Below are 19,124 nucleotides of genomic sequence, written 5' to 3'. Positions count from 1 at the left end.
CCTCTTGCATCTTTCTGAGTCTCTGAAAAGTAACCATGAAAATATTAAAAGTAGGGATGTGTTTTGTAACAATGGATCGGGCAGCCAGGTGAAAAAATGCTTTTATGGCTTCAAGGTTTTGTTGGATATTCATAATGCTTTGATCCTATTAAATGATAAAGTTGAATTTCAATTTTCCATAAATTTAAAACATTCACATCTATATTTTTCAATTTTCTGACACTCCTGCAGCACATAGTGGTAGGAGAATAATGTTGTGGGACAGGGACAGAAAAATCTGAGAGAGGCTGAAGATAATCTGAGAGTGGAACAGAGGTCCACCTTTCAACAGGACAAGGAAATTAAACATACAATGAAATGATTTAGATCAAGGCACGTTGAGGTGCTAAAATGGTCCAGTCAAAGTCCATACCAAAGTCTAAGTCCACAGAAGGTAAAAATTGGCAAGAATATTCACAGCTGGTAGAAACAAACCCCTAAAAGGATTAAAGCTGGAACTGCAGAAAAATGTTCACACAAAGTTGTGGTCCATTTTCAGGAAAGGTTTAAAAATATGCGCTATTTTTTTATTCCACTTCACAATTATGCACTACTTTGTGTTGGTCTGTTACATAAAATCCTATTAAAATATGAGTTCCTACACATTCTAGTGATCCGATTAAACGTAAAAGAATGCTCTGGTTGTGTTGTCTCAATCCTTTATTATTAAGGAAACGTCCAGGAGTCAGCAAGTGAGCCACTGGTGGTGAGGTCGTAAAAAACATTATTTTCTCAATAATTAAATGTTTGCAAATTAAAGTTGGGATTTTCTGAACTAACAAGTGTGATGTTATGGTACTGCAACAAGAAATATATTTATTTTACAGCTTTTTTTGTAATCTCCACCAGGGGTTCCAGTAACTGCACAAGGGAGCTGTATGCATATAACATTTAACATTTAAACTTACAGGCAGTCCAGGCATCCTTTACATCTGGAAGTTATCATCAAAACACAAAACTCAGACCATGCATGGTAGCATTTATTCCTCACATGCAAAAGGTACACCAGAGAGATGAGAGCCATCACATACAGTATAATATAAAAAACAAACAAACAGTAATAATAGAGGTGAAAGGTGGACAGCTGGCTCCTAAACACCAGCACCACAGAAGAAGAAAATTCAAGTTAATCTGGAGCTGCGGTCAATAAACATGGGGAGTCTTTGGATTTTTGCTGCTTCTGGATGTTCAGATGGAGTATTATTATTATTATTATTGTTAATAATTTTTTTTTCTGCACAGCTATGACTCAAGTCTGCAACTTACATTGCTGATGTTCACTCGAGGACTTTGGATTGTATTAGCTGTGTTGTTTCAATTGTAAAAAGCCCTTAAATGACCATTAGAATTCAGCAAATGGCATCCAGTTAAATGCATTTTAGTTTTAATGGGGTAAAAAAAGACACTTTAACAGCTACAGAAAAACAACTCTATTATATAGCGCATCATGATTCACTGATTTTTATCTGAGCTTTGGAGCATAAGCCTTTTCATATGTCAATACAACATCTACAACATGACTCTAAACACAGTAATGAGTTTTCTCTTAAAGTGACAAATCCAGACAACGTGTCGTGCCATGATTTTAAATAAGTCTTTTTAAATGCTATTTATTTTTAGGCAAACTCGTAGACTTGCTCTTTTACAAAAATAAGTGGGTGCTTGGCCTTTTACATGCAAAGGTATTGCATATATAGTTTTCCATATAAATACATTACATAGCCATACAAGAAGAATGGCAAAGCATCCAGTAAAAGAATGGATCTTAACAGTCAAAGTATAGCAATGTAAAATGTGTTAAAAGTCTGTAAATGTAAAAAAGACTCTCCAAAGATGAAAGGTCAGATGAAACTGAGGGAGAACAGTGTTTGTAATAAAGGCTTCATATATGGTGCAGGACGTGCTTTTAACTGTCCATAAGAACAAAATGCACAAATACCGGTTCAGTGTGCAAACCTGTCCGTTCCTTAAGGATGGGAAACAAACAATAACAGTCTAAAAGAAGGCAGAGTACTGGGATGTCTACATTCAGGCATGCAGTTGGTCTCGTTTTTCTTAAGTTGCAAAACAAAATGATTCAAGACAAAAGAAAGAGTTTTTCTTTCACAAACCCTTAAATTTACATCGATTTTTTTTTTTTTTCCCCCAATTGCTGACGAAGCAGCCATCCAGACGGCGTCAACAAACACAGCAACACTTGGGAAACAAACATTTTATAAAATCAAAACTATCTAATCATTTATAGATTCCCTTACCTCAAATATATATTTTTTCCTGTGTATACTTTGAGTGCAAGACGTTCATTTAGGATATATGAAGATTAAATGAGCCGTCCGAAGTTCAGAGACTGTATTTTAAAGGAGCCCCCTCGCAGACAGAGACAAGTCCATCATTCATCCGCTTTACATTTACAAATCATCCTCTTCATGTTCAGAAGTCCATTGTTCAAACAGGAGAAATCATCCTCCTTTAATAATCACACAAATCTGCATTCACCCCTTCCTCTCCTTTTCAAACTCGAACAATTCAAAAGCAGAATATTCTGTCAGGCAAATGATACTGGGATCTAGTGCATGCATCTTTCAGTGATATATATACTTTTATTGGTTTACTTGTTGCACGACAGTCATTCTTGACTTGTCTACATTTTTTGCTAACTGAAGTTAATCTTGATGCTGTAACTTCATGGCATAGAGTAGGGAATCATACTCCATATCTGTGGTTTGGCTTTGACGTTGTATTTTTATTTTCTCCGAACTCCTCATGGTTGTTAGTTAAGAGCTGGAAAAGAAAGGAAGAGGGGAAAAAGAGAAAGGAGTGTTAAGTCAGTTCATACTTGGCAAATGTGCTACAGGGTAGCAGGAGATACAGTATTCTGCTGAGGCTCTACCTTTATTTTTTTTATTTGATGCAACATTTGAGCCACACAGTCTTGTGATCTTTTAAAGCGGGCTACTAAAAGGCTCTCTTATGTTCTTTTTCTTTGACTTTTTAGTTGCCTTTTTGTTAACTTTTTTTTTTTTTTGCCTTAATATTACAGAAAAAAACAATTTTAACATATGAAGAGTCATTCTTCCACATCTGAAATGCTGTCCCATATTATTTCACATGTGATAATTTGTGGGAATTATCTTGTGTAGAAACATGTTAAAACATATACATCAAATCTTTATTGTCCTTGTCACTTTCTACAAAAGAACAACAACATTTTAAATGTGTAATGGACTCAGTGTGAGGCATCCAAGTTAAAAAAAAGACAGCAAATACTATCTTTCATTTGTGGAAATAATATAATGTTTCAGATCTAGTTTTTCTAGAGTTATCGCTAAAAACACACATCGGTCCCATGGACAAAATATTGTATACTTTCTCATCGTGGGAACTAGAGATTAATTTAATGGGCTCGTCTACATAGAAAAAGTGTTACTTATTGGTGTCTTTAAATTGTATTAAGTGAATCTCATGCAATGATTAGACTGTGTTGGAGTGTTGTTAAACTCTGAAATATCTGGTCAGCGATGTTTGTGTACCTGAAAAGTGAACTGTGGTGTAGACGACGATGATGAGCAGTCCCAGGAAAATGGAGACGATGCTCAGCAGGCGAGCCAGTCGACCCAGCCTCCTGGCCCCGTCCACATCCCCGTTCTGAAGACTGTTTCTGGACTGGAACACACAAAAGAAAAAACTTAAGAGCAGAACTGAGTTTTAAACAATCCAACAATATCCTTGATTTATTAATCTGGTTGTTGACACGAAAGTTTAAGAACAAATGAAATATGAAAACAAAACAAAACATAAAGAACTAAAAAAAGACTGAATGGATTGGATAAAGAGTTTCTGTGTGTATATTTGAGGCTTAACTTTGAGTCATTTTAACACACGAATATCCAAATCTAATCTGTACCACTGTTGTTCTGGCACAAGTTTTCTTCTAGGATCTCCTTGTGTTCAGTTCCAACCATCTGCATATCAAGTCTGACTCTATTTAAAAACACGTCTGCACTGCATGATGATGTCATTACCATCTGTCTTGGTAGTGGGAGTGCATCAATAAATCGGCCAAGGTGATCGGTGATCGGCCAATACTTACATGTGAGACTGATCTTTTTTATCTACCAAAGGAATAAAAATCAGCCACTGTTCTCTGTTGCTTTGCTAAGAGCAAAGTTTGACTGACAGACCCACCCACAAGGTCATGTCTACACCTTCACAGTAAACAGTCACCCCACTATTACCAATTGATGAATTACTCGCTATATTTAGCAACATTTCAGGTGAAAAAAATCGGTATCGGCCAAAACTGGAATCAACAGGTCAGGCTTTTTAAAGATCGATGATCTCTGATCGGCCAGAAAACTGCAATCAGTGCACCCCTACATGGAAGGATTATTCATGCATTTCCTAGATGCTGCACACATTTTGTTTACATGTTGGAATCTTTCGATAAGCTAAATCACATAGAGTTTACAAGAAACTATGTAAAATCCAGGGAATGTTCCAGCTTAACTACACCTTCTCTTCAATAGTTTCACATTAAAGTATTAATCAAGTTGATTTCCATCTTTAGAGAACAAGAGAAAATGGCGGTCCTACAGTGCAACACTGTTGAGCTGCTTAATTCCTCTACAGCCCTTTAGGGCACAATGCCAATAAAAAATTATTCCCAGCTGTCACTGGTGAAATGGTCTTTTTCAGATTGGCATTTCGGGATTGATGGAGGATTGTGCCTCGCAGAGCCAATCGGAACAGAAGAGAGCACAACACTGCGAAGGTGCTGTAATTCATTTTTATGCTGTATGTATATCGCTTTATTTTCACCACAGACATAGAGACAGGGTGATTTATGTGTGTGCTTGTGAGACATGATGAATGGGAAACCTCAAGTCCTCGCTCTGCAGTTTCATTTGGGAGTCTTAAAACAGAAAAGCTTGCATGCGTAATTTCTCTGCCTTTCTTTTCTTCTTATTGTATCGTCTGCTAGTTTCTTGTGCTTGAGACTCAGGAATACCATGTTCATTTCAAATACCAGAAATGCATTACTAGTAATCTCATTTATGCTCATGTCACTCGTAAATGTATGCACATATTCAGTCACAAGTGTTTTTGGTAATGTTTTTCATCTATTGATAGGAAACCCTGTAACTTACTATTAAATCAACATTAAATTCACATAAAATTGACTTTTTCTGTTTGAAATATTCTGAAATTATGAAAATAGTAAAAAAAAAAAAAAAAAACCATTGAAAATAAAAAGAAAATCATAATGATAGAAGAAATGAAAGAAAATCATAAAAAATACTGTCACTGCAGATTTACTGGCAGCCCCAGTGAAGATGTATAAAAAGCCTTATGAAATAAAACTTATGTATCAATTTACAATGAAATCAGTCATTTCCATTCACATGCTGATGGTGGCAAGCTACAGGATTGTAGCCACAGCTGCCCTGGGGCAGTCAGACAGAAAGACACAACGAGAGAGAGAGGGAATCAAACCGGCAACTCACTGATTGCAGGGCGAACTCTTACCACCGTCGCTGTGGAGTAAATCAATTCTTTTTTTTGCAATCTGAATCTTGAATCTGGTGTCATTTTTGCACAAAATCATGTATGTTTCATTAATTAGCATCACTGCTGTTAATACTTTCTACAGTCAGGACAGATCATACACTTTTATAACATTTCACAAGGTAGCAATCATGACGTGGAATGGTTCATCCCGCATCATGAACCATTTCACTTTGCACAATCCAGTCCTTTTACGTCTCTTTCCTTCAACAACAACTAAAAGCCAATTTAGGTAATGCGCATTAAAATGGACTCTAGTGGGCAACAACTTTTGGGGTTAATAACAACAGAAAAGTGTCATTTTAACATTTAGACACTTGAAGCACCAGACACCAGAGCAAAGTCATGAGGTTAAATTAAACATGAAATGTCACATTTCAGAGCTTTCACGAGAAGACTTCTCTGATCAAATCTTAGGAGCTGTTCATGCAGGCTTGTCTTTGCAACACATCAGGAAACAGAGCTGTTCCTCCCCCTCATCTTTATTAAATTATGCATTTTTTTTTTTTTTGTAAGTCAATTTCAAAGATAAAGTGCTATTAAAACACTGGTTGAACAGTAATGCATGTTTCGTCTTTGCCTCTTTCATTTGAAGAAGAAACTTTTTTTTTGCTTTCCTTTCTTAATGACACTCAGCAGTGTGAGTGTTGTCTCTCTCCAGTTAATTGACACTTGAGTCTACAGAGCTGGGATTGGCTCAGTGTTAGATAGGATTACACTGCAGAAGGACAGAGAGATAAAAGGGCTTGATGAAGCAGCTCCTGCAGGTCTCTGGAGGTGGGGGTTTCCACCAGTCTGACGATGCTGGCAAGCCACCATAAATCACTGCACTGGAAATGCTGACCGGTGTTTATGCCTTCAGCTATTTTCAATTAAAATTTGTAAATTTGCCATTGTTTTGCACATGCTTTATTTGAACACCTTTCAATTCTATTAAAGCCTTCAGTTTTCTTCTTGCTATCAACAATAGTGAGTCCGATGATGCTGAAATAAATATCAGTTGTCCCAGTGAGATTTTCGTCAAATGTTCGCATCTTTTATCTAAAGCCACAGTTTGCTGAGTTGTAACAAATAATTAAAATGACCTCGTTGCTCAGAAGAAGCAGTCAGGAGAAGGGTACAAAAAAAATGCAATGGTCACATTAAAGTGCAACTAGCAATTGGAGGAAACACTCCCAAAGCTTTCTACTTCTTAATTCTCATACAGTTCTTAGTGGATTTAATAGAATGTTTTAGGTCATTGTCATGTCGCAGATTTCAGTTCTGCTTCAGTTTTATTTATTTTTTTAAAGCTGGGTCAACATTTCCAACATACAGCCTCTGATGCAGGCTCTGAGGTTTCAAAATCATGGAAACCTTCCCTGCGTCACCCTGCAGTGATATATTTGGTTTATGCCAAACACATTCTCTGTTCTGGTGTCCAAATTATTCAGTTTTAGTCATCTATGTAAAGAACATTAGGTCAAAATTCCTAGTCTTTTTCTGCATTAACATTGACAAATTGACCTTCAAGTTTTCTTAGAGACCAAAGGGTTCCTCTTTCTGATTGTAGATGCAACACACATCCAAGAACCTGCTGTAGGTCCTGTGATGATATTTTAGGCTTTTTGGTAACTTCTTTTAGCATCTTGCAGTCGGCTCTCAGAATGGATTGTCTTTTAATAGCCTATCTTTTAATAATCAAATACACACACAATTTGAACACTTTTAAATCAACCTGTCCACTGTCACATTCCTTTGGATCGGAGCAGCTATTTTGAATAACTGCACAGTATTCATGTTGAAAATTTGCACTAACTACAGTATTTTTATTCTTTATTCAGTTTTTATATATTTTATATTATACCATTGTGTGAATCTACATTATTTGGTTGCCTGTGACTTGTGACAATAGAGGACTTTCTATTCTATTCTATTCTATTCTATTCTATTCTATTCTATTCTATTCTATTCTATTCTATTCTATTCTATTCTATTTGACCTCTGTATGTTGGTAGTTGTTTAGCATGTCCTCCACTTGAGCTCCTACGATGTTACCATGATGTTCACTTTCATGTGATATGTTCACATTTTGGCACCCTGTGATGGACAAGCTGTCACATTGTGTCCTATTTTGTCCACCTGACAGGATAAAAAAGTGTCAAGATGTTAACAGGCCAAAAATAAAAATAGCTACTGTTTTATTTGATAAATTTTCCCCAAAATGTGTTTTTGTTTTTCATTTGAAATGTAAATAATACCGCATGAAACGTGAAAAAAAACCCCTGAAAATGATGTATTACACCCATTTCTTACAGTATGGAATTTGAACAGGACTGTATATACTTTATAGATCAGTGTGTGTGTTTTCCTTTTTTTTTCATCCTTTGAATGCAGAGACACACTCGTGTCTCACCTCTATGACTGTGATGTGAAGCTACGGTACAAACTCCCGGCAGAACCGGTATTGATCTGGACTCGCATCACAAAGGAGAGCAGCATCAGCACCCTGAATCAATGCAAGACTCTTTCAGAAAAAACTGCTTATTTATCCTGCTTAGAGAAAACACGTCAATGAAATAAGGAAGATTTATGGAGACAGTAACACTTCCTCTCAGCCATGACAAAATGCAGAAAGAAAAAAACAAGGAAAGGCTTTTGTCTAAGCATTCTTATTTAGGATCTATGTTTTCCTACGTGATTAATATCTTTATTGATTAGAATAAAGGTACAACTGGTGATATTGGTTTTCACAATGTGAAATCCTGCCCTTACAATGCCTTGATTTCTCCCTGTGTGTTCACACTCAGCACACTCTATAGTCTCTCATGTGTTCAAGCGGAGGAAGGTGGAGGCTGGTGAGGCAGTAAGTGCTCGGTTTTTTCTGTTTCTCATCATGAATAATGAAGAACTACCAGCAGCCTGGTGAGAAGGAGCACCGTACAAAAGAAACCATTTTTGATTATATGACAATGTCACACAATAAATCTCCATGTGGAATCATTATTTAGTATAAAACATGATTTATTTGCATATTTTTACAATAGGACATAAATTTTGCATTGGGTATATAATGTTTTTTTTTGTTTATGGTGAATTGCAATGTAAGGATAGTTCTTATAGAGAAATTGAGCCTGTAGAGCAGAAATGTTTCAATCTTTTTTGTTTAAAACATTTTTATCTGGTTATTTGGGCCTTGAGGATCTCTGAGCTGCTAACATGAGGTTTTTTTTCTTTTCACTTCTGCCTTTTTACACCAGACTCACCATTAAAGTTTTAAACTTCTTAACACGGTCGGATGATCAAATGTGTCAGATCCGTAAAGGCACTGCTCTTAGTGCTGCAGCTGTAAGACGCCTTGTAGCTGCTGAAAAAAGCTTGTACATTTACTTTGCTCCTGTGGTTTAGCTTCTGAGGTTAACATGCAACTTTTTTAGAAAAAAAGTTTGGGATTTTGAGAGGCAGGAGATTTCTCTGTTGGCATCCTTATTTAATATATATCCAGATGGACTTACTTCTAAGGCTGAAGCCAAGACCAGCAGACTCCTGCTGTATTTAAACTACCCCAACCCCAGAAATGTAACTTACGTTTATTCAAACAATTTTATTAATCTTTAAACTGTTATCACTTTTGAAATGGGTGGTGATTTATGTAGAAACAAATTCTTATGTACATGGGACATGGAGATTGGAGGCTAGCGCCGCTGATATGCTTCCTGTGTGAAACATGTACTGAAAAACACATTAAAACCTTCAGATCAGATGAACCAATATAAACTAAGGCAGTGTAAACAAAAAGCTTATATAAAGTAGGGTTTATTTAAACTTCTGTAATCTTTGAACTTTTCACATCACTTCACATTTATGTCACTTATTCTCCAGAAGTGTTTACATGTTACATTATTCTAGTTTTCCGTTTAGTGCATAAATATTCCAGAGGATTTTAGAGGAATTTATTGTCCCTTTACGTTTAGTTTAAAAGGAAGGAAGAAAAGAAGGAAGGAAACACCAACTAGCCTTATGTGTGTAGCTCAGAAAGGTTCATTTGATGAGAGTTCATAAGCATTTAGATTATTTTATTAATACGTTGTAACGAAATGTTCCACCACAAAGTACAGACATTTAAATCTAGCAGATGTGGCTTTACTTTGAGCCCACTGATAGTTTGAGGTTAAGAGTGTGCACAATCACGCAACCTGACCTGAACCAGTAAAAAATGTTACACGTTTTATTTACAGTAGATGCAAATATCTTGTTTTTTATTTGTGACAGAATGAGTACATCGTCATACATAAAAGCTTAAAACAAAAATAATGAAACTTGTTTCTACATTTGGCTTTTCACTTTGTGGAGCTCAAAAACTGCACCACATGCTGCTTTGCAAAGCTGCCATTTTGCGACTGCTAATAAGAAGTCATTTACCTACCCACACATGCATTGTGCACAAACACACTCATTCCTCTGGCGCAACATATGCAAGTCCATATTTCACAGGCAGATCTGCAGAGCATGCAGTAATCCTGCTGTAGTTTAGACATTTACATTATCGGGATGGCTTAGTCTTGGCTGTAAAAGAAAAAAGAAAACCTATCACCTCTGCCTCTCATATCCCTGTAATTGGCTGCACGTCTCCCAGGCTTAGCTTTCTGCACCAGAGCATCTTTCAGGAATCTAGAATGTCACTTTAAAACACAAATGTCAAACTCCAGTCCTCAAGGGCCGGTGTCCTGCAACTTTTAGATGAGAATCTGCTGCACCACAGCTGAATAGAATAATTAAGTCATTAAGGCTCTGGAGAACTGATCTACACAAGAAGGAGGTTATTAAGCCATTTCATTCCAGTGTTTTGTACCTGTGGCACATTTAAAAACTGCAGGACAGCGGCCCTCGAGGACTGGAGTTTGACACCCCTGCTTTAAAAGAAACCAGCATTTACATTTCTTTCCTTTCAATTTCTTTCAGATTAATTTCTGAAAAACACTGAAATTCAACCATGTTTGTTTTTGTTGGTTTCCTTGAAACTAAATGTTTAAACTTACTCCCTATTTAGTAAGTACTTTGATTATGCTTACTCATATTCCGCCATTAAAATTAATAAGCTGTTAATGAGTCTGTGAGTCAATACAATAAACCTGGCAATGAAAGAAAAGTCCCTCCCTTACCAGCTCACGTTAATGCTGATAAGACCATTATACTGGTGAAAACCTGCAAGATTGATGAGCTTTGCAGAAGACTAGTTTGATACAACTGGGTGGATATTATAAAAAAAATAACACGATGAATTAAAATTCATTAAAAAAAACTTACTTAAGTTTTAAACAAATGTAATATTTTCCTCTGCCAGGCCAAATGTATTTGTAGAGCACATGAATCAGCAACAAGTAAAGCAGATCAAAATGCTTTACTTGATAAAAACAAGCAATAACCAATAATGAAACAAGTAACAAACACTATGTTTTGTCAAATGTTAATTAATTAATTAATTAATTAATTAATTAATTAATGTTCCAATTATTCTAAACAATAGTGTTTTTTTTATCCTCATTATAATTTTTATTTCAGGAATTCTTTTGGCTCTATTGGTTTTTATTTGAAGGAAATGACAGGACTCTAATGTGTGGGTGTAAACGTTTAAGAAAGTTGGAAAACATTTTTTAAGTCTCTCACTATTATGGGATTCAGCAAACAATAATGCTAAATAATTAGAATTGATTTTGATATACCTAGCTGACCTAAAAAGGAAAAGTTTAGTGTGTGTTAACGTCAATTTGTGGAATAAACAAAGGGATTTGTGTCCTTTTAAAAAGCGTACATAAGAATCTAATTTCATCTGTAATTATCTACCTTTAATGCAACAGAAAACCTCTTAGCATGACTTTAAGCAGGATCCAAAGCTGCTCATTGCACTAGCAGAGCATTTCAAATCAAGTCAGCTCTTTAAATGCACCTGGTTCTTCATTTGTTATTCTGTTTTTGACTTTTTCAGAGTCCAGACACGTTCCTTTGACTTCCGATCATTGCTACTATTAGAATGTTTCTCTGTCAGAGGTATCTGTTACCCTTCAGCCATGGGAATTTTAAAACAAAGCGGTGAACTTACATTATAAGGCTTTATCTTGTGGTATCGGCCACATTACTGTTCATTTGATCACAATGGATGCTCTGTTATCCTGCTCTGACTCACTTGCACTTATATCTGACATCAGTGCAATTTCTCAGTCAGTTTTTTTTTCTAATCAAGTGATAGGAACTACTTTATGGCCATTTGCTGTCTCTCTCACACCCATCTGCCCTTGATGTTTTGATCTTCCTTGGGAAGCCTGTATCTCCTTTCTCATTCCCCCAGAAAAGAGAGAGGATGCTGATGGCAGCCACAGAGCTGGCTAACTGCAGCAATCTGCCCTCTGCAGAGAAACTAAATTGCCTTCTCTCACCATCTATTGAGTTAGCGACCATCTCCAGTTTCTACCTCCTTCACTTTTCCTTCTTCTTGCCCTCTGTCAAAGCTTCTCCTTCTCAGTACTTTCCCCATGAAGCCGACTTGTGAATGTCAGTAGGTCTGTGATGGCGGCTTGGGGAAATACAATGTATACTGCCTAATATTACTTTAGTGTGTAGTGGCCACATGAGTGACATTAAGGAACTAATGGGTTTCCTCCATTGATTTTGCTCTGTTCTTCCATGCATCTGAATTTGGCTTTACCACAGTAAGAGAAGTAAAAAGAAAGATATTATTCGGCGGCTTCAAATATCGACATGACAGAATTACTACGGAGGGCTGTGTGAAATGTATGTTTGTGGGAATCCAGAAAGCTTGAATGAAAAGGAAAACTGGAATTGGTGTTTGGTTCAGTTTTCCCTTTTCATGTTGAGTGACTATTGACTCCCATGGAAGCAAAAGCTAATGGCTTGGATAGCTAAATCCTCTGATACATAACAATTTATTCCATGATTTCAAGTAAACCATGAAAAAATCTAAGAGTTGATTATATGTCTAGATTTACTAAATTCATTAGCATCTGTAATTGCTGTGTTAAATATAAAAGGACAGAAAAATGTACCTATCTAAAGGCATCCATCCATCCATCCATCCATCCATCCATCCATCCATCCATCCATCCATCCATCCACCCACCCATCCATCCATCCATCCATCCATCCATCCATCCATCCATCCATCCATCCATCCATCCATCCATCAGTAGGTCATATGAACTGATATCAGTTCCAAGATGTATTTTTTACCTGCAAACCTGAAATTTACATCTAATTGAGCTTGTCAGTTTTCCATCAATAGCTTACGAAATGGAGATGGCTAAGGAAGTGTACCTAAATGACCCTCATGAAAGGTACTTCTGCAATTACTAAATAAAAAGTAATTCTAAAAAATAAGACTGACTGCATTATGCAGAGATTTCAAGTGAAAACATCTAGAGAAAAGGGGAATATACTGATTATAATAAACTAAACTGGTAACTTAAGGTGATGCTGAACTCATGCTGTTGAGATTTGTATGATCTTTACTGTAATAATTGGAACAAGCACTGAGGTATTAACACTCCTTCACTACTTCCACTACTTGTTTTATGAACACCTGCCATGATGGCAGAGCCTCACCTGCCATCATGGAAAAATAATATATAATGATAAGATAATTTATATTGCCATTTTCACCTTGTGGTTTGTACTGCAAAGTACCTATTTTCATTTAGCTTAACCAGTTCTGATTATTTTTTATTCAAAATCGCAGAATTTTCCCAATTTCCCATTCAAATACTCGGAAGCGAAGCCGGTGAGGCAGCAGCGATCTGAGCCTCACCTGGGATTAATCAACCTCTCGCTAACTGCACTGGCTGCCATTCAATGAGAGCATGTTCCTCCTGTCTGTATGTCGCCAATAAAATGGTTAAAAAACATTTAATATAATTCCAGATTTTAGCTTATGTATATAACGTACAGTGTTTTTTGTCACCAGCTGTGTGTGTAACGTGTTTCGTGTGCTGAGGAGCGATCAGAAACGGCAGAGAACAGATTCGAGGTGAGGCAGGCAGTTCTCCTGCCTCATGGCAGGGGGCGCTCATGATCCCAGACATTGTGACTCCACAACTGCAGAGTAAGAGACAGTAACAGCGAGCTAGCCATACAGTGCAGCGATATATTTATAGTTTTCTCCTTTTACCACAACAATCACTTATTAATAATCGCAAAATAAACATAAAGATTAAAACCATACTACTGCAACAGACTGAATGTTCTGCTCTTTGTGTGGGAAATATCTGTTCCCACAAAAAAAGTTGTTTTTTTTGCGTTGTCAGTTGCTATGGCAACGAGTCTGTGCGTAGCTGCGCTGATACAGAGAGCGAGAAAGAGGTGGTTTTGAGTTGTACTTTAATGGACCTTACCACAGGGGCCGCTTTTCATTGGTTGTTGCCCATTCTACGTGGTCACGTGCGTGGTCGTCTCACAAACACACGCTTCCCGTTAGCTAAGAACAGCATAATGGCAGAACTGATACAACTTCTACACCGTGAAGCCTGTCTGCTACACAGTCTTATATTAGCTAAACATATCAATATGCAATGTGTCTGTATCTGACAAGATTTTATTTTAGCAGAAAAGGTTTTGGACTAAACTGTTACTCGTGTTAGCCACTCTAGCACCAAGTACAGTGGATCAGGCCTAGGCACACTCGAACATTTGCCAACAAACCACAGGAATCACCCACTGATTTCAAAAGTAACCTACACAACGATGAATGCCCGAATTACCCAGCCTTGCAAGAACAATAGGCGTCAGTGATCTTGTCCACAGCTATATTGATGTAGAGGGTGTGTGGATCTGCCGTTTTCCTCATCGAGCAAAAACATTTTGCTGTGACGTGCACAATGTTGGAGGCGTCGCGTGGCTCTAACACCTTGATCTCATCCAAAAAAGATGACATGAACTTGTTAGTACCTCTCTCCATTGTAGTAGCTGATATATTGTGAAAATCCGGTAGAAATGATGCACTAATAGAGTCAGAAATACACTGCAGAGAATCAGTCGAAGTGGAAGACGCCATGTTTACATAGAAACAACGCGGCGCGAGGCTTTGTTTGTGAGACTTGCGGCCACGTGGGATTTTCTAGGTTGGCTGTGGGTGGAGCTCGGTAAGGTCCATGGCTTTTCCCTTTGTTGTGGAGCACAGCATGAAATTAATAATGTCTAAATGTCCAAGTTTGATTGAGTTAATGGAATTATTCTACGGCGGCAGCGCGGCTGTGCATGACATGTAAAAAAAACAGTATTTTAGCCCTCCAGCTTTGTCCACATGCATGGAATTTCCTCATGTAAACAATAGCATGCAGGTGGTCTACATTTGTAAATATGATTATGATTCAGTCAGTGCCTCACCGGCTTTGAACCTCACCGCACGTCACTGCTGTTCAGAAAAAGAAAACCTGAGTATTTTGTTTAGAAAGTTCATTGGTAGATTGGAAAACATAATTAAAATGTGCAAAAAACAACTGGATACTCAACTACACTGCTAAATATAAAAGAACACAACACAAAAGATGAATCTAAATAAATAAATAAATAAAACATAAAAATGCATGTCAGATGATTAAATAAAAAGTCAGGATGGCAAAGCCCCATTGCTAAAAGTACGTTTGCTGAAGAGGTTGCAATTGTTCTTTTATGGACACAGAGTTGGAACGTCAAACACTGCACTGAAGCCACAGAAATGAGAAAGATGGTGGCACATCAGTGTCTGACCTATTTATTTCAGCCAGATTCATTCATTCATTCAATCAATCAATCAATCAATCAATCAATCAATCAATCAATCAATCAATCAATCAATCAACTAATCAAAACATGACCAATAAGACACACACACCTACAATACAGAAAGTTGACAAAATGTAATGAATAGCTAAAAAGAGTAAAGGAAACATAAGAAGAAGAAGTCTTAATAATAAGAAGGGACTTAAACGTTCAAAGTGTTATATTTAGAAAAAAATGAAGATTGTTTCAGAGTTTGGGAGTCCTGTCTCATCGACTCACGAGTCCCAGGAACACCTAGAACATCTGCATCTTCAGCACCAACTTAAACACCAAATGTGTTGAAATTGGTGTTTTAATGTGTTTAAAACACCAATTTCAACACATTTGGTGTTTAAATGTGATTATGCTGAATGGAAACTTTCATTGAGACAGGTGTTTCCACCAATAAACCACAAGCACCTCGTTTACAGACTACGTCTTAGACCAATGTTATGGGGTGGGCAGACTGACCTTTAAACCATAACCCTTAAATAAACTTGTGGGCTGACATCAAAGATGTTGTTTCTGAGATAAAACAGATACATTTTTAAAATGTTGTTCAATTATCTTGAGCCAGCCGTTCATGCAACCCAGAAGCGAAGCAGCTTTTTTAGAAATGGTGATCAAACAACCAGATGTTAGTTAATCATTCAGTGGAAACTGATGGCATTTTATCAGATACACTAAGTGTTTCAGTTTGCTAAGACTACTGAACAGTTTTTCTTTCTTAATTTCTGCAAGTTTATTAAAAGCACTAAATAAATGTTTCTTCATGTTCTGATTTTGAACATGCTGTTCGTAATGCATGTGAAAGTGTTAAAGAAAACATTACAGTCTCACTTTTCTCAGCTTTTCTAACTTTTTTTAAAATAATTTTTTTTTCACATAAAAAAGCTTAAATCTGAAAAGTAACTCCAAGACTTTCTGAATGAAAACTTAACAATGCCAAGCATTTGTCAGCCACTCCATGATCAGTAAGGTTCAGCTTACTTTCTGTGGCAGTCTTTGGCCGTAAAAAAAGTCCAACTCACCATAACAGAGTACACCAAGGCGACGATGCTGACGGGCCAAACGGGGCAGAAGCAGGACAGGATGACCAGGATGAGGTAATCCTTGGGCTTGGGGGTCTCCGGCACGGTGGCGTTCCCGGTGGAGGAGCGGCTCAGGCTGGCCCTGGACGGGGAGAGGGGCCCGGCGGCGGACAGCTGCCCGATGGAGCCCGACCTTATGGCGACGCTGTGGCCGTTCTGATCGGCCTCCAGGGCCTTGTCCCCGGCCACGTTGGCTGTGAAGGAGGTGGACATTTTCATCCCGGTACCCCCGGGCTCGGTGGTCACCGTCAGGAGTTTCTCCGTCTCCTGTAAGTCCGCGGGCGGGGCGCCTCCTCCGCCCTCACTGCCCAAGGTGGACTTCAGGAAGTCGGTGTCGGTGTTGATGGCCATGATTCACTCTCGGTTTTTGTCAAGGAATGTCAGAAAATGTGATAAGCAGACTGGAAGCTTGTTGTGAGACAGAGCGCTTCCACGTTTCTTAACAGAAATCAGGCGTTATACCTATTCCTGGAGGCTAGATTTAACTTTAAACAAGGAACTCCTCCTGCGATGAATGGATTTATCAGTTAGTATATCTGAAACGAGGTGGGCTTTATGAGCTCAGGTGTGACAGAGACACCCACAACAAATAAAATCAATCAGATGAACGCAAATGATTCATCCTCCTAAACCAGCGTCCTTCTCCTTCATTACCATTCGCTGTTGAAGTTATTTCCAAAGAGCTTCGGATCTTAAAGCCCCTCCTTTCTCGCTTCTTCTCTCTGATACATCCACCTATCCCACTTTGATCCAGTCCCACTACGATGCCTTAGGAGTATTTGTTTATTTTTTAAAAGCGCGTCTAAGTCTTTTTCTTTCTGTCTTTTCTCGTCTTTTTCTTTTTCTTTTTACCCCACCAAAGAAAAACAGATGTTTATCTCAAACCAGATCCAGAGAGTCCCTATCCCTGCTCTCTCCCCGCCGTCTCTCAACGCTGCAGAGGCACTATACTCTACTTGGGACCTTGTCAGCTCTCCACATTTATTCTGAAGACTTCCGGAACATGAGTTCAAAATAAAAGATGTATTTATTTATTTATTTATTTGTTTGTTTGTTTATTTATGCACGAAAAAGGACATCTCAAAAATATTTTGACTAAAAATAAAATGCACATAATTGACACTTGCATATTTTTAGTTTGCCATTGAATCTGAATTTGAGCTTACTGTAAAGTATAAAGCAGATAAAGTGTTTTTAAAAGCATATATGATAAAAGAAGTATAGCTAACCAACTAACTAGATAATACATGTACACAAGCATACATAAATAAATGCATTTTTTTCAAATGAAATTTTAGTTTAGACGACTATAGTGTAGTGACTAAGTTATTAATACGTTTACTTAGATCGATTTTTACATAGATAGATAGATAGATAGATAGATAGATAGATAGATAGATAGATAGATAGATAGATAGATAGAAATTTTAATATTCCTTTAAGATCCTCTTAGTTCACTCTTAAAAATGAAGAAAAGGAATGAAGCATTTCAGGCTCATGCTGTTGCTTTAATTTTGGACCTATTATTGTCTGTTTTCCGGTGTGGACCTCGTACTTTCTTGCCAACTTGTCTTCTGTAGAAAGAAGGGAGACGCAGGGGGGGCTGTCCATCCCCTCCTCTCCTCCACTTCTTCCTCCTCCCTTTCTTCTCTCCCTCCCAGCATCAGCACCACTGGTTTATGGAGGGAGGCCAGCAGCAGGATTGTGCTGCTATGCAGTTTTCTCCTGCAGCTCAGTGTTCCAGCCAGCTCTCCAATAGATAGGCTACACTCCCGTATCATCAATCAGCTTCTTCTAAGCGGACTTTATAAACAGCCCCGAGAAATGTGCGTAATTTCTCGGGGCAATATTTCTACAACATATGCTGCTGAAGATGAAAAGAATATTTAGTTTAGATTAATTGAACCTTAACCCGTATGTTATGTTGAAGCATTGTTTTTATTCTTCCTTTTGTTCATATCCGTCAAGGAACACCCCCGTGTGTTTGTATTGACGTGGTGCGTGGTGGTGATTCACTCTTTTTTAATGTCTGCACCAACAGATTTCCCTCGTTTTGATGCACGATGCTGCATTATCACCAGCTTTATTTCTCAGGGTGAATGCCGCACTCCTCCCTTTAGATGAAAGGGGATTCCCTAAATGAAACTCGGCTTTCAGTTTATTGTCGAATGTTAAACGAACACGTTTTACCACAGGAATTATACAACTATTTTCCATTGTTCTTGCCATCCGTGCGATAGCATCGTTTCTCTGGAGAAACTGTGATGTAGATATGAAAATAGGATCAAACAGCTCGTTGTTAAAGCTCAACCAGCCACCGTTCCTTTATACGACGTAAAAGCTGCTGACTATCGGGGAAATCTCTCATCCCAAGTTCAGGTGGACATGGATTTATTTGCAGCCATAGCGCCCTCCTGTGGTGAGGCAACGTATGTGCAACTCCAAGACAAATATTTGTTTAGATTTCTTTATTTACTGGTAGATTTAAGGCTTGTAGAAGTCGCTGTCCATGGTTGAGAGACCTCTTTTGCAGGCTGTTACATTACTCTCTTTGTAAAGGAACCTATTTGGTTATTTAATTTACCTCATATCACTAATGTGATATTTTTATGTTTTCACAACCCTAAGTAAAACATTATTCAC

At 37.7% G+C, this 19,124-nt stretch overlaps 1 protein-coding gene across 1 annotated transcript; it reads right to left on the bottom strand.

Moving 5' to 3' along the window:
• Positions 1–1,001: 1,001 nt before the first annotated feature.
• Positions 1,002–17,432, bottom strand: tusc5 (tumor suppressor candidate 5). Its single transcript, XM_005801037.2, has 3 exons — positions 16,422–17,432; positions 3,570–3,702; positions 1,002–2,820 (listed from the first exon to the last, which is right to left on the bottom strand). The coding sequence occupies exons 1-3, from the start codon at positions 16,830–16,832 to the stop codon at positions 2,810–2,812; spliced, it is 555 nt and encodes a 184-aa protein (XP_005801094.1). The 5' UTR covers positions 16,833–17,432; the 3' UTR covers positions 1,002–2,809.
• Between the last annotated feature and the right edge of the window lie 1,692 nt (positions 17,433–19,124).

The sequence above is a fragment of the Xiphophorus maculatus genome, chromosome 18, assembly GCF_002775205.1.
Source record: "Xiphophorus maculatus strain JP 163 A chromosome 18, X_maculatus-5.0-male, whole genome shotgun sequence".
Taxonomy (NCBI): domain Eukaryota; kingdom Metazoa; phylum Chordata; class Actinopteri; order Cyprinodontiformes; family Poeciliidae; genus Xiphophorus; species Xiphophorus maculatus.
The sequence above is the reverse complement of the archived record's forward strand: the minus strand, read 5'-3'. Positions and strand labels throughout refer to the sequence as shown.